This window comes from Neltuma alba, unplaced genomic scaffold (genome assembly GCF_004799145.2).
Source record: "Neltuma alba isolate B1F8T4 unplaced genomic scaffold, ASM479914v2 tig00012697_pilon, whole genome shotgun sequence".
Lineage (NCBI taxonomy): Eukaryota > Viridiplantae > Streptophyta > Magnoliopsida > Fabales > Fabaceae > Neltuma > Neltuma alba.
In genome coordinates, this window is record NW_021637124.1 from 250,484 (window position 1) to 263,454 (window position 12,971).

Genomic DNA, 12,971 nt, shown 5'->3' on the forward strand with positions numbered 1-12,971 from the left:
AATGGGGGCAAATTTTTTTCTTAATAATACAAGGCCACAATTAAAAGTTTCCCACACCCAAGCAAAAAAATTAATCCTCCCAATTAAAAAATTTAATATGAAAGTTGTCTTGAGACGCTTAATGAACAAACCAATCCTTATAATTGTTTTCTAAAAGTAAATTAAAATTTAACACACGTACACAATAAGATACTCTATTATGTTTCTTTTCCATTGTTAGAATTATATACACACACATTCCAATGGTCTTTTGTGTAGGACTTAATTAGTTGATATTAGTCTTATATGTAAGACTCATTTCATATGTTTATCAATTTTTTTTTCAAATTAATCTTATTGATATTCCCCCAACAAAAATTCAATAAGAGAGGAAATGAGATAATTAAGAAAAATGTTTAGAGCTTTTTAGAAAAAAAACATATTATATTAACTAATTTAAGTAAAATTATTAATTTACTTAAATTAGTCAATTAAGTTTTACATCAATTACCGTGTATATGAATTAGTTGGGTGGTTAGAAAGGTCTTTGATCACTCCATCACCATATTTAACCAACCACAAAAGAGATGGTGAGAGTTGGTTTTCTTTGGCGGTAATTAAGAGAGTGAAATGTGTTCATCATCTTAGTTTTCAATATCATTTGATTAATTAATTAGTTGCTTCTAGAAATGAAGAACAAATTAATGAAATAAAAATTTAAATATGGGTTAAAACATTTTTTTCCAAATAACTTGTTGTCTATTAGTTTTTTCAAATATTGGGTTAGGTTATGCTTCCACTATTCTTCATAGTCATTATTGTTTGGTTGAGAAGAGAAAATTAGAGGAACTCGTGAGATTTATTTAAAATGCAAGTTACACTGCTCTATGAAATTCATTTGAAATAATATGAATATATGGTAATCAAAATGAAAATATTTATAATAATTACACTGTGGTCTAATGTCTGCACGCAACCGGAGATAATAAATGACATAGAAATTTAGACTTTTTATATATTGATGATTAGATCATTAGATCATGTTCGAATAATTGTGAGTTTAACAATGTAGGTTACGAGAGCTTGTTTGGAGGGGCATTCAAAGGCATAAAGTATGTTTAATAATTGATAAAATTAAATAATTATTAGGGTAAATTGGATAAATTGATAGAAGTTAAATGCTTTCTAATAATAATTGCACATTCAAAAGTATTTTTTTTCCATAAACAGCGTCCAAAAAAAATAATTTCTCTTAATTTCGTTTTTCAAAAAATAAAACTCCAAACAAAAAGTATGATTATAACCAAAATCAAATCTGAAAATCATGTTCACTTAAAGTAATATTTGTTCAACTCCAATCTGAATAGGTACTAAATTATGTATATTTCTTTTAATAATTAATTAGCCTCTTAATAATATAAAATAATTACTATATGCATGAAATAATTATTATCTCCCATCAATCTCTGCGTGTGTGTGTGTGTGTGTGAGTTTATATATTCCCCAATTTTCTTCACGTGCCCAAAAACTGGGAAGAACAGAGCCCATGGAAGATACAGAAATCCATTATATTGTCAGGAATCATTTAACATGATATATTTTTTTTCCAACACAATATATATTTTCAAAATGCAAGAAATATATTAACGAAAACCAACTTCGTCTTTACGTGTAATTTCGAGAAAAACAATAAGCCATTTTGCAAAACTAGTAAAGAATCCAAGGCCACCTAAAAGGAAAAAGCAAAAAAAAAAAAAAAAGAAGTTCGGAAATATCGAAATTAAAGATGATTTCTTAGCCTAGGTGAAAACACTAACCATGGTCCACTAACCAAATATTTTTATAAAAAAACCAAATTTTTATAAAAAACCGACGTTGGAATATGCATGCCACAACTACAACCACATCAAATTAACTACAAACAAGCTATTAATTAGACTATAAAATCGATGATATCAAATTGATATTAAAATTACCAATTAATTTATTTGGCGGATCCGCGTAGAAGTAGACTCTAACTGATATAATTGGATTTATTCAAAAGTCACGTATTAATGCCAATCAATCAATCCTCAAAGTACAGAATCACGTCTCTTACTTCCCAAGTTAGGTGGAATCTAAACAAGAAGCTTAACTAACTAAATAAATCAAATTAATGGAATCTGAATAAGACGACACGAGGGAGATGAGGATATATACGAGGTATGATACGATATTAATACTTAATTTAATAACGTTTCGTTTGGTACCAAAGTCTTTGACCAACAATGTTTCAATATCACGCTACGAATCACACGAATAGTCTCTAACAAAATCTTTTACTTTGTTGGCGATCAAATATCAGATTTCGTCTTAATTAATAATTTATTATAGAGCTTATATATATATAATCATCCGGCAACCGGTTTTTTTTTGGATCCTATTACCAGGTATCTGAGTAACGGACCAATCCAGTTCGGGATTCGTGACTTTTCCTTCCTATAAAAGTGTCTCCTCTAGACTTGAACTCCAGACCCAAAGGGATATAACGGGACCTTACACTGCTAGACAAACTCTTCATTGGTAGAGTCCTTTTAAGTTTTAATTAATTAACAATGCGTTTACAAGAAGAAAAAGTGGTGTCCCCACAAGAATCAAATTCCAGATCATAATTAAGCAGTTTCAAATCGTTGAGTCTGAATAAGCTGTACAACCTTGAAATAATTAATGCAATAATATATATATATAATTTCTAAAAGCAAGCACGTATTGTGATACAAATTAATTAAAAATGATCTAGTTGCTCAATTAATCAACTCTGGGAAATTCTTTTTAGGTTGTGGGTTGCGAAATCGTTATCTGAATTCTAAAATGTGTTTTGTCTTTGTTTGCCCTTTAGGATAGGATCATAGCTCATAAGGTTGCTTTTATAATATAAGGAGGTTTTAGGTTTGAATTATGGATAGCTAAAGTTAAACCTAAATCACAAATCTCTATATCCTAATTAAATTTAACTGTTTTGTCTAATTATGTTGTTGTTGTTGTTGTTATTATTATTATAGATTTGCAAAACTATACTAAATCCATTTGGAGCAAATAAAGGTTAAGATAATAATATGACACAAAAGAAAGAGTTGAAAAGGAACACAATGGAATTGGATTCAATCGTGCCATTATTATCGTCTCTACTATTATTTTTGTCGCAGAGATCGATAAGTAGTGTCTGCGATTTAATTAAAGTGGTTGAGTTGAAGCATGATTGATTTGAACTATTCCCATCTCATAACTTTGTGACAAATTTGTGTTTATATATATATATATATGATGATGGGGTTTTCAAATTTTAATTAATTAGAACCTGCCTACTTTGACTAATTAATCACACAACATGTATATAATTCAACCGTGTTAATGAATTCCTCCTTTGATTAAGAATTTTTTTAATCATTAATTATTAATTATTGAATGCATGATTAAGCCAGCCACTCTCTTTACAAAAACATGTACATATGGTAGTTTGGAGAGGACATTTTTGCAACTATTCTCGGATTTATTAGATTGGTAGGGACCATCTAATATGATGAAATCTGCTTGATTGTTTTGAATATATATATATATATATATATAGGGAAAATCCCAGAAAAAGCCCTTGGAATATACCAAATCCCAGATTGGGTCCTTAAATTTCGAAAATGACAGAATGGGTCATTGACCCAATTTGTAATTTGTGAAATTCAGGCGAATTGACATTTTTGCCCCTGAGCAAAAGTGAGTAGTTATTCTCTAAACAAATCTAGGTAACGCTTATACTGTTCTAGTGATTACAAGATTCGTTGTAGTTAATAATAAGGTACCTGACAATAATAAGATACCTGACTATGAAAAAATGAGTAGTTATTCTCTACACAAATCTAGGTAATGCTTACATTGTTCTAGTGATTACAGCATTAGTTGTAGTTAATAACAAGACACCTGACTATGAAAAAGTGAATAGTTATTCGCTATACGAATCTAGGTAACACCTAAACTCTTATAGTGATTTCTTGAATCATTGTAGTGAATGAATGAGGGCAAAATTGTCAATTCGTCTGAATTTCACAAATGACAGATTGGGTCAATGACCCATTCTGTCATTTTTGAAATTTAAGGACCCAATCTGGCATTTCCCATATTCCAAGGACCTTTTTTGGGATTTTCCCATATATATATATTTTTAATTTATTGTCGAATTCGTTAATTAAAAATACAACATATTAATCTTCTTTGTAAAAGCTTCATGATATAATTTTGAATTGGGAAATTTATTTTCTTATAATATTTAGCGGTTAGAACTTTAAACTGAGAGTTAAGTTGTCCAAAGAGGGAGTACACATTTAATGTCAGTTTTGAACTGTTCTCTACCTAAATTATTATATGAAGCGAATTTCAGAGTAATTAATTAATTTAAATTGGCACGTCTCCAATATCTCTTGAACATTATTACCTCTTGTCCTAATTATAAAAACTAGTTGACTAATTTGAGAAAATTAAGAAAATAAATTAAGTTAGTTATTTGTTATCAATAGATACTGTCTTTCTTAAAATATCATTGCTAATCAAATGCATTAGCTAAAACTATCATTATTAGAAGGATTATCTTAGGAAAAAATAGATAAATATGAGAGACAAAGTGGATTGGGATCTTATAATTAGGACAAAAATAAAAATCAAACGGTGTCTTATATTAAGGAACGGAAGTAGTACCTCTTAGCCTCCATTTGATTATGTGATACAAATTACAAAGCCTGCCTAACACTTTAAACACGTTTAATATATTTGATTTGCTTTCGAATTGACTCTAATTAACACGGGTGGATGCATAATACATGTAATTGATCTTTATTCTATGGCTGCGAAGGAACTAATAAATAAATAACTGACAGGTAAATATTAGCATATAGTCAAAAGAAGCAATTAAGAAGTTCAAGTAGATGTTAAATTGTCGAAACCAAAAAAAAAAAAAAAAAGGCCATTAAGAAATCGGGAAGATGCATGAAGAGGGCTTCATCTGTGTTTTTCATTAAGCTAAAAATATAGTAGATACTTAAATTTACAGAATCCAAAAAGTGTATCTTGTGGGAAGTTAACTTTTAAAGTTTAAGCTTTGAGGTGTTATAAGTAGCATACTTTTTTTTTTTTTAAATTACCTATAAGTAGCATACTTTGATTCAGTTAAATGAAAACATGTATTGTTTCCATTCTTATTTATAACTAACATTTGAGTGTTATAAATATTGTATATATGTAGATGTCCATAACCCCCAACTCTTAGGATTCTTCATAGGATTTTTGATCTTTGAATGTCTTAAACCCATAACTCCCCAATGAATTACTTTAGAGGAGTTTTTCATGTTTATTGTCATTATTCCCTTATTCATTTCTTTGTAACTCTTGGATTAGACTTTTATGGTTGGGGGCCTATAAATAGAAGCCACATACAAGGCATTTGTACCCATATATGTATATGAGAAATACTCCTTGTTTTCTCTCCCAATTCTTATCTTGCTATCCTCTTTCTACTCTCTAACTCTCTTATTTTTATAACAGAAGTTTTTTTTATCTTTCTATATATTTACAAGTCATTTTCTAAAATCTATATAACAACTTTTTTTTCCCCCCAATATTTCCTAACTCCATCTTCAAGGTAGTATAAGTAGTATAATTTTTTTTAAAATGATGTGACTTATAAATATGATTTAAAAAATTTTCTATTTTATAAATAAGACTATGAGAGTGTGTTTTATATCTAGGAAAGAAAAAAAGAGAGTAGTTTCTTTTTGGATTTAAAAAAAAGTAGTTTCTGTTTGAATTAAGTTATGCTCGAAAGTTTTTATTCAAGAACGCTAGGTACTTAGAAATTTGTTTTGGAAGCAAATTAACTATATTGTCCCATATTGTTAAAAAAAATAATATTGATTGTTAAAATAGTGACATTAAACATTAGCATTTTTAATAGTAAATGACAATATTATTATGATTTTAAATTTTTAGAATAAAATAGTATATAAAAAAAAACTTTCAGGCGTCCAACACTTCTAGATACAAACTTTTGAAACAATTTATTATTATTATTATTATTTGGCTTTTCTTCAATACCATTAAAAGCTTTGGTTGGACTGCACAGTCCAAAAACCTGTAAATGCATCGAAGTGGCATCTCAATCAGTTTCACAATCACAGAGAAACCCATAATTCCAATGACCAAACACATCCAAAATTCTTAATTGGCTGCACATACACATGCATCTGCCCACTTTTCAAAAAAGTGGGCTTTTAAATAACCAATCCCTCCCAGAAAATGATGTTTTCTTCTCCCTCCCCATCTCCTCATTAAACAAAGCCAATAATTAAGTATTTTATTTTATTTTATTGCCATATTTTTCCTCCTTTTTCTTCATCCTTGAATTTGATCCCCTTGGGAAATCACCACTTCCATGTGACATTCTTGGCTTTCCACCCATCCATATCACATCACCATCACAATCATAGCCTTTTGGCCTCAACCAAACATTAGACTTTGGTGAATTCTCATTACTTGCAGATGTATGGCACCAAAGATACAATGTCCTATAAAGTTGATAGTGATTTGATATGGGGACTTTAGTTTATTTCGTTTATCTCATCAAAGAAGAGTTAAATGAGTGTGCTAGCGTGCATGTGTCTATGCACACTCAGCTAAAGTCAGATTGTGATTGATTATTTGATGAGCATTTTCCCACCTTGGGCAGGCTCTTCTTTTAATTGTTTAATTGATACATATCACATTAGAGAGAATCATTATCATGATCAAAGGGGTTGAGAATCACAAACACTAGGCGTGATAATGGGTATAAACTTTGAATAAATCAGCAGAGTCTTGTAAGAGCCGTTCAAACATAGAAGTATGGACTATGGACAGCGTCTGTTTCGACAGGAAAATGCGTTTGCAAGTTTCATACCTACCAAGAAAGTAGTTGGTGGTAATGCAAGAAAATAAAGCAAGAAAAAGCCCTTGTCCACTAAGAAACCCATAAAATCTTTAATGGCGCGATAGAAGGAAGGCTTCAAGGAGATGGATTATACAGATCAGATAGATGGAATTTATCTGTCACAAGGTAGGTGTCCCTTTGGAATCAAAACTATAAATAAATAATACAAGTCCTGATTAAAAGACAAGTTATGCATAATCAAGGGGTAGGGTATCCCATTGAGACAAGAATTTACTCACTGGAACTCGTGTAATTATGTTTGGTTGCCTGGAAAAAGGGAGAAATAAAGAAAGAAAAGGATACAAGGGAAAGAGCACATATTCCAAAGTGGTCTCTTTCCTCAGCTGAAAGAGTGGGGAACACAGTAATCCAGAAGGCAGGAATATGTACGGCCTGGCCTGCTTTTTCCATAATCTTTATCAGGTGAATAGTCCCACCCACCATCTTCCTTCCATGACTCATGCCAACCTTCATTGATCTGTTCCTTTCAGAAGTCAAATTCAGTTCAGAGAAGCCCTGTAATGGAGATGCAGCTATTCTGAGTTGACATTACCTCTTCTTCAGGTTTCAGCTCTTCACCATCAAATGAGACCACCACGAACAATTATTTTAGTTTTACCATACATGGTCAAAACTTGGTGCCTGTTTTTCAGATCAACTAGAAGGAACCAAATAATTTTATGGGGGATTTTACTTCTTAAACACAACTGTCTGTAACAAGTCAAATGATCTTAGTTCTCAATTCAAGACTGGGTCTCCCCTCAATTACAGTTTCCAAGCGACTAAACCAACTTGCTAGGGGAAAAATACCCACAGATCAGTTTACAAGTGATTGTCATACAGCCCATGACACAGTTGTGGTCATTAGTGAACAACATTACTTTCTCTAGACCAGTAGTGCTAAAAATAAGCAAACAATAACTTAATAGGATTTTACCCAATCATATTACAATGCAGTATGTAAACAATACAGCTACATTTCGGGGGGAATACAACAACATTCGGATGCCTACTCCTATCAAGAACAAGAAGCTAACGCCCAACCATTATGAAATATTGCCTCACAAGTCATAACTTCTCCACATGCTCAAGAGAAGAAAAGTGCTTGTCAATGATGCCAAGAGTTTCTTGATCAATTTCAGCAGTGGCAACCAATTTAGGTAGAGAATAGTCTATTTCTTTTACGGGTGCAGCATCACTTTCATCAGTCTGATTCTTTGGTGTTTCATTGTCTTCTAGTTCCATTGCGCAAGCGCCTTTGTCTGAATTGAAAATTTGCGACTTCATCTCCAGGCACGATTTCAAATCCTCCTCATTTCGGGCTCTATTGATTTTATCTATAAGATCGTTTATAACTGATAGCCTTTCTTTCCTGACTCTTTCTGAATCTTGATTAGGTTCTTCTTCATCAATCGATTCATTAACGTGACCATCTAAAGCCCACTTTTGAGCCTTCTTTAATCCCTCATCAACAATTTGTTGTATTCGCATTCTCATTCGATCACTTCTGATTGAGTTTGACCTTAGCTGCAACTTCAGCTTCTGGATCATTGTTTCATTGTTGTTCTCCATTGAAATCTGATTAGAATCTGATACAGAGGGCACATTGTCTTCCATAGACTCTACAAGCAATACTTCCTTCAGTAAATCTACATTCTGCATATATCGGTCGAAAGCTTCATTTTCCACTTCAATGTTTCGCTCCCTGTACTCTCTTAACTTGGAAAGTCTCCATTCATTGATAACTGCAGCATCCTGTGACAACTCCCAAAATTATACAGCTACGCAGAACAAATTAATCTAAACAAGCATTAGTATATCTGTGCACCTTCCTAGTCAGTGGCTTCCTTGATCGAAGTGAGACATGCAAATTATTGAACTGGGCAAAACTGTTGGAAAGTTGTCGAAGTGATGCAGCTCTGCTTACGTTCCTGAATTACATTAAGAGAAGAAAGATAACAACCGGCTCCAAACAAGAAAAAGAACCACAAAGATGCTTAATGTAAATTATACAATCCATGATCCAGTGAATTAATCAATGAGATCATTAGAAAGTACGTAAGAAAAACATACTTGAATTTCAAGCGGGGAGAAAAAAACTGCATTAAGAAAGCCCGACATTAAACTTGCCTAGATAGAAATCGAAAAACAGGGTGTATAAAAAATGGAACTCTAAGTTAGAACCTCTTCCAGTAAACTAAAGCAAGGTAATTTTAGTGGTTTAAAACTTAGGCCCAACTTATTTAGAACAAATACTGAATAGCAAACTTCACGTTAGATGAAAAATGAAAACACTCTCAGGACTGCAGAATCCAGCCGTGTTTACAGCTGAGTGGGAATGCTGTTCTAATGCGGGGAAAACAAGCTTACGTTGTTCTCATCAATATCTCTTCTACTCTTTTTACCTAGGGCTACATTTATCAAAATTATTAGACTATGATGATGCATGGAAATTTTGGTTTCTTTGGGGGAGGGGGTGGTTATTATTCATGACCTACACAGATTGAGATGATTCTGAGGATGGCTGATCAAGCGAAGCAGCAGCAGAAGCTGGTGTCTTCTCGGAATGACTTGAATTTGCCTTCAACACTTCATTTACCACCACGTGGAAAAGCAAATAAAATAAAATTTTGTTATGTCAACAATAATTTGAAAAACTTATAAACAAATTACACAAAGTAAACAGAAACTCTCAACTCTGCCAACAGCAAAATCGCTTTTTACATGCTTCCTGTTTCATGTTCTTGTTATGTAGGAAAGTAAAATTGCCTCCATAATGCCACTAGTCTGAAAGACTTCTACTTTTGTTATTCCTTCAATACAAATTGAATCTAATCATGGCTGCCAAAAATGTCCATCTTGACAAGGCAGATCGGGTTATCCGCATATATCTGGGTGCTATGCTAATAAAAACCTTGTAAATTTAACAAGCATATTCCAGTCTCCATAATTCTAGATACTAGGCGTAAAATATGAAGTAACTCATTTCATAACTATCATTGAGCAGAGATGTTTTGTAAGTGAGATGAGCTTGAAACACTATCGCTTATGAACAGACGCATGGTGATTGGAGTTCTACCATCGCTTCAGAATCTTATCAAAAAGAGGTAATAGTAGAGACACCAAGGGCTATATCAAAATCAGGCAGTTGTTAGCATCTTTATAATAAAAACTACACTATTCCCATCTCACTAATAAGCCAACTAAAAATTAGACATATCCATTACAAATATGATTTTTAACCCTAATGAGAAACCGCAGGGTGTTATACTGATTTCAAAGAATCAAAACCAGGTTCATAAAATATATATATATATATATATATATATATATAAACTACTAAAAGCATAGAGTTTGAAAATTCAACACACCATGAATATGACAAGGATTTTGATTTCTTGAACAGCAACTCTTGCATTGTTCATATGGACACCTACAGAATTAATTAAAACTCATCAAAAAATGCCATAAAAAGAATGAATTGTAACTCTGATAATAATATGCTATTATGTGGACGCCTGCATAGTTAATTAAACTCATTAAACAAAAACATCGAACAACAATGGGATTTAATGTCAATGCACAGTATGATTCAGATTTCCAAAGTTCTCTCTCCTTTTTCTAGAAGTTCAGAGAATCAGTTTATCGTGTATTTGCGAGACAGCTATGCACAATACAAAAAGAGTGATTCTTATTAGTGCCCAAGGTCAAAAAACTAGCATCCAACTTGATTTGTTCACTTATCAAGGATACATAGGAGGATGGACTAACCAACTCAGGCATACTATCAATGGCATGGCTCAACAGAGAAATATTTAATCAGCAGTATGCAACTACTCAATGAAAACAGAATCATATTAGGACCATGCCATGATATTCATCCTTTGTGGCCCAAAAAATATAAAATTCACCATTTTCATATGACATTGAGGACCTGGATTTGTAAACACTTCCTCCACCCATTACCCACACTATATTTTCTGTACTAAATACATATGGCTTCATACATCAAATAACTCCTGACTTTCCTCTGCATCAACTTCAAGATATTAACCCACTGGAGGCCGAGTAACTAGTGATAACATATTCTGGACCCATAATTATGAAACAAACATTAAGTGAGAGTATTCTAATTTGCATGGTCAAAGTTTTCTCTAGATCAAATTCCAATCAGAAAATCCGATATAAGAATCAAACCAGATTTTTGTGTCCCTTGAATGAAATAAATGTAACAAAATACCTGTAGTTTCCCAGTTACTTTTCACCCCGGCGCAAGGATTTGAATTATGCAACAGAACCACAAGCTCTTTATGATATGCCAGTGCCTACTAGTCATCCGACAAGTTTGTGTGCATATTTCATATAATCTAGTCAGCTTTTATTGTTCAATCGACGTTACACCAGCTCTAATGTTTCAAAGCCAGAAACAAGCTAACCCAAGACCGAAATTCAGACATAAGGAGAGCCAAGTAACTAAAGAGACTTTCTTTCTTCAGAAAATTGACAAAAAAAGTTCCAAAACGTATATCAACTACACAAATGAATTCTTGGAAACGCGGAGAACGAAAAATAAAATTTGAGAAGAAGATTTACCTAGAACGAGCAACATTGCCACACTGTCTGCACTTGGGCTTATTCTGCCCACGTTGGGATTTTGGAGCGACGTCCGTACGATTGCCCGAGCCAGCAGCGCCAACCAGGGCTGTTGCCTTGGAAGGAGTTGTTGCAACGGCGCTCGAAATCGCATTGCTGCCATTGTTGTTGGGTGCCGGCGAAGCGGTCGCCATAACTGCGACTACGTTCTTCGAAGGCGCGTACGCGAAATTGGAAGAAATTTAGGATGAACGAAAAAAGCGAGAGTGCGCTAATTCGCTAGCTCTTTCCTTTCCTTTCCTTTCCTCGGCACCTGAGAAAAACAAATTGCGTGCTTTCTTATTTATTTATTTATTTTAACTTCATCACCTGGAGTTTATCAGTCTTGGCCTCGAGGACGACGCAGATCGGGACGCCGGAGCCGAGTTGACGACGACCATTGGGGTTTGATCGACTATAAGCAGCTTTGGGTTATCGATCTCTTGAGTTCAGAATAAATTATAATTGGGCCAGGCCCAAAACTGTTTATTCACAATGGGTTCATTTCTCCCTTTGCAAATTTATATAAGGGCCTGTATATTTTGATTTGATATGGGCCTCATATATTTTTGCGTTCGATATGGGCCTTATCTCATGAAATATGATATGAATGATACAGATTACAATGAAATTATGTACCAACAAAAAAAAAAGATTACAATGAAATTGGGCCCCACATCACAATGGGCTCATTTATCCGTTTTCATAACGTTTTTTCTCCAAGTCTATATATGGGCCAGTACATTTTTAGCTGATATGGGCCTGTAAATCACGTCGAACACGATATGAATAATGCAGTTTTGCTGGAGATTTTCTTCCAAATATTGAACTTAATGATGATGATTTTTTTTTTCAGAATCACAAGTTTTTTTATAAAAAACAAAATTGGTCTAATTACGTATATTTTTTTTTTATTTTAAATGAATATGATATCTTCAATTTTATTAAGATTGCATGAACTTTCAGTTCATGTTTAGAACTTACGTAAATGTCTCCTAAAATAAAAAGATAAGTGTACACCAAAAATATAAAATAAAAAAATAAGTTGCATAAATTGCTCTTAAAGTTAATGAAAATATCACCAAGTTCTCATCTATTTTAATTATGCATAATCTTTAACAACAAAAGGAATGGTTGTATAATTTCAATGAAACTCAAAAGTATGTGGACTTTAATTTTCTTCGTAAATACTCCTCTGGTCCTTAATATAGGATCCAATTTTTGAGTTGGTTTTTATCCTAAATATAAGACCCATTCTCATATTTATCAATTTTCTCTAAATTACCCCTATGGATACTCTCTCAACCATAATCAAGTAGAAGAGAGAGATGGGGTATTAAGAAAGATGATTATGGTGTTTTAGGAAAAATGTGTC

At 32.7% G+C, this 12,971-nt stretch overlaps 1 protein-coding gene across 1 annotated transcript; it reads right to left on the reverse strand.

Moving 5' to 3' along the window:
* Nucleotides 1-7,630: 7,630 nt before the first annotated feature.
* Nucleotides 7,631-11,959, reverse strand: LOC114729994 (uncharacterized). Its single transcript, XM_028917011.1, has 5 exons — nucleotides 11,558-11,959; nucleotides 10,336-10,397; nucleotides 9,463-9,553; nucleotides 8,793-8,895; nucleotides 7,631-8,719 (listed from the first exon to the last, which is right to left on the reverse strand). Exons 1-5 carry the CDS (start codon nucleotides 11,749-11,751, stop codon nucleotides 8,033-8,035), a joined length of 1,137 nt encoding a protein of 378 aa, XP_028772844.1. The 5' UTR covers nucleotides 11,752-11,959; the 3' UTR covers nucleotides 7,631-8,032.
* Between the last annotated feature and the right edge of the window lie 1,012 nt (nucleotides 11,960-12,971).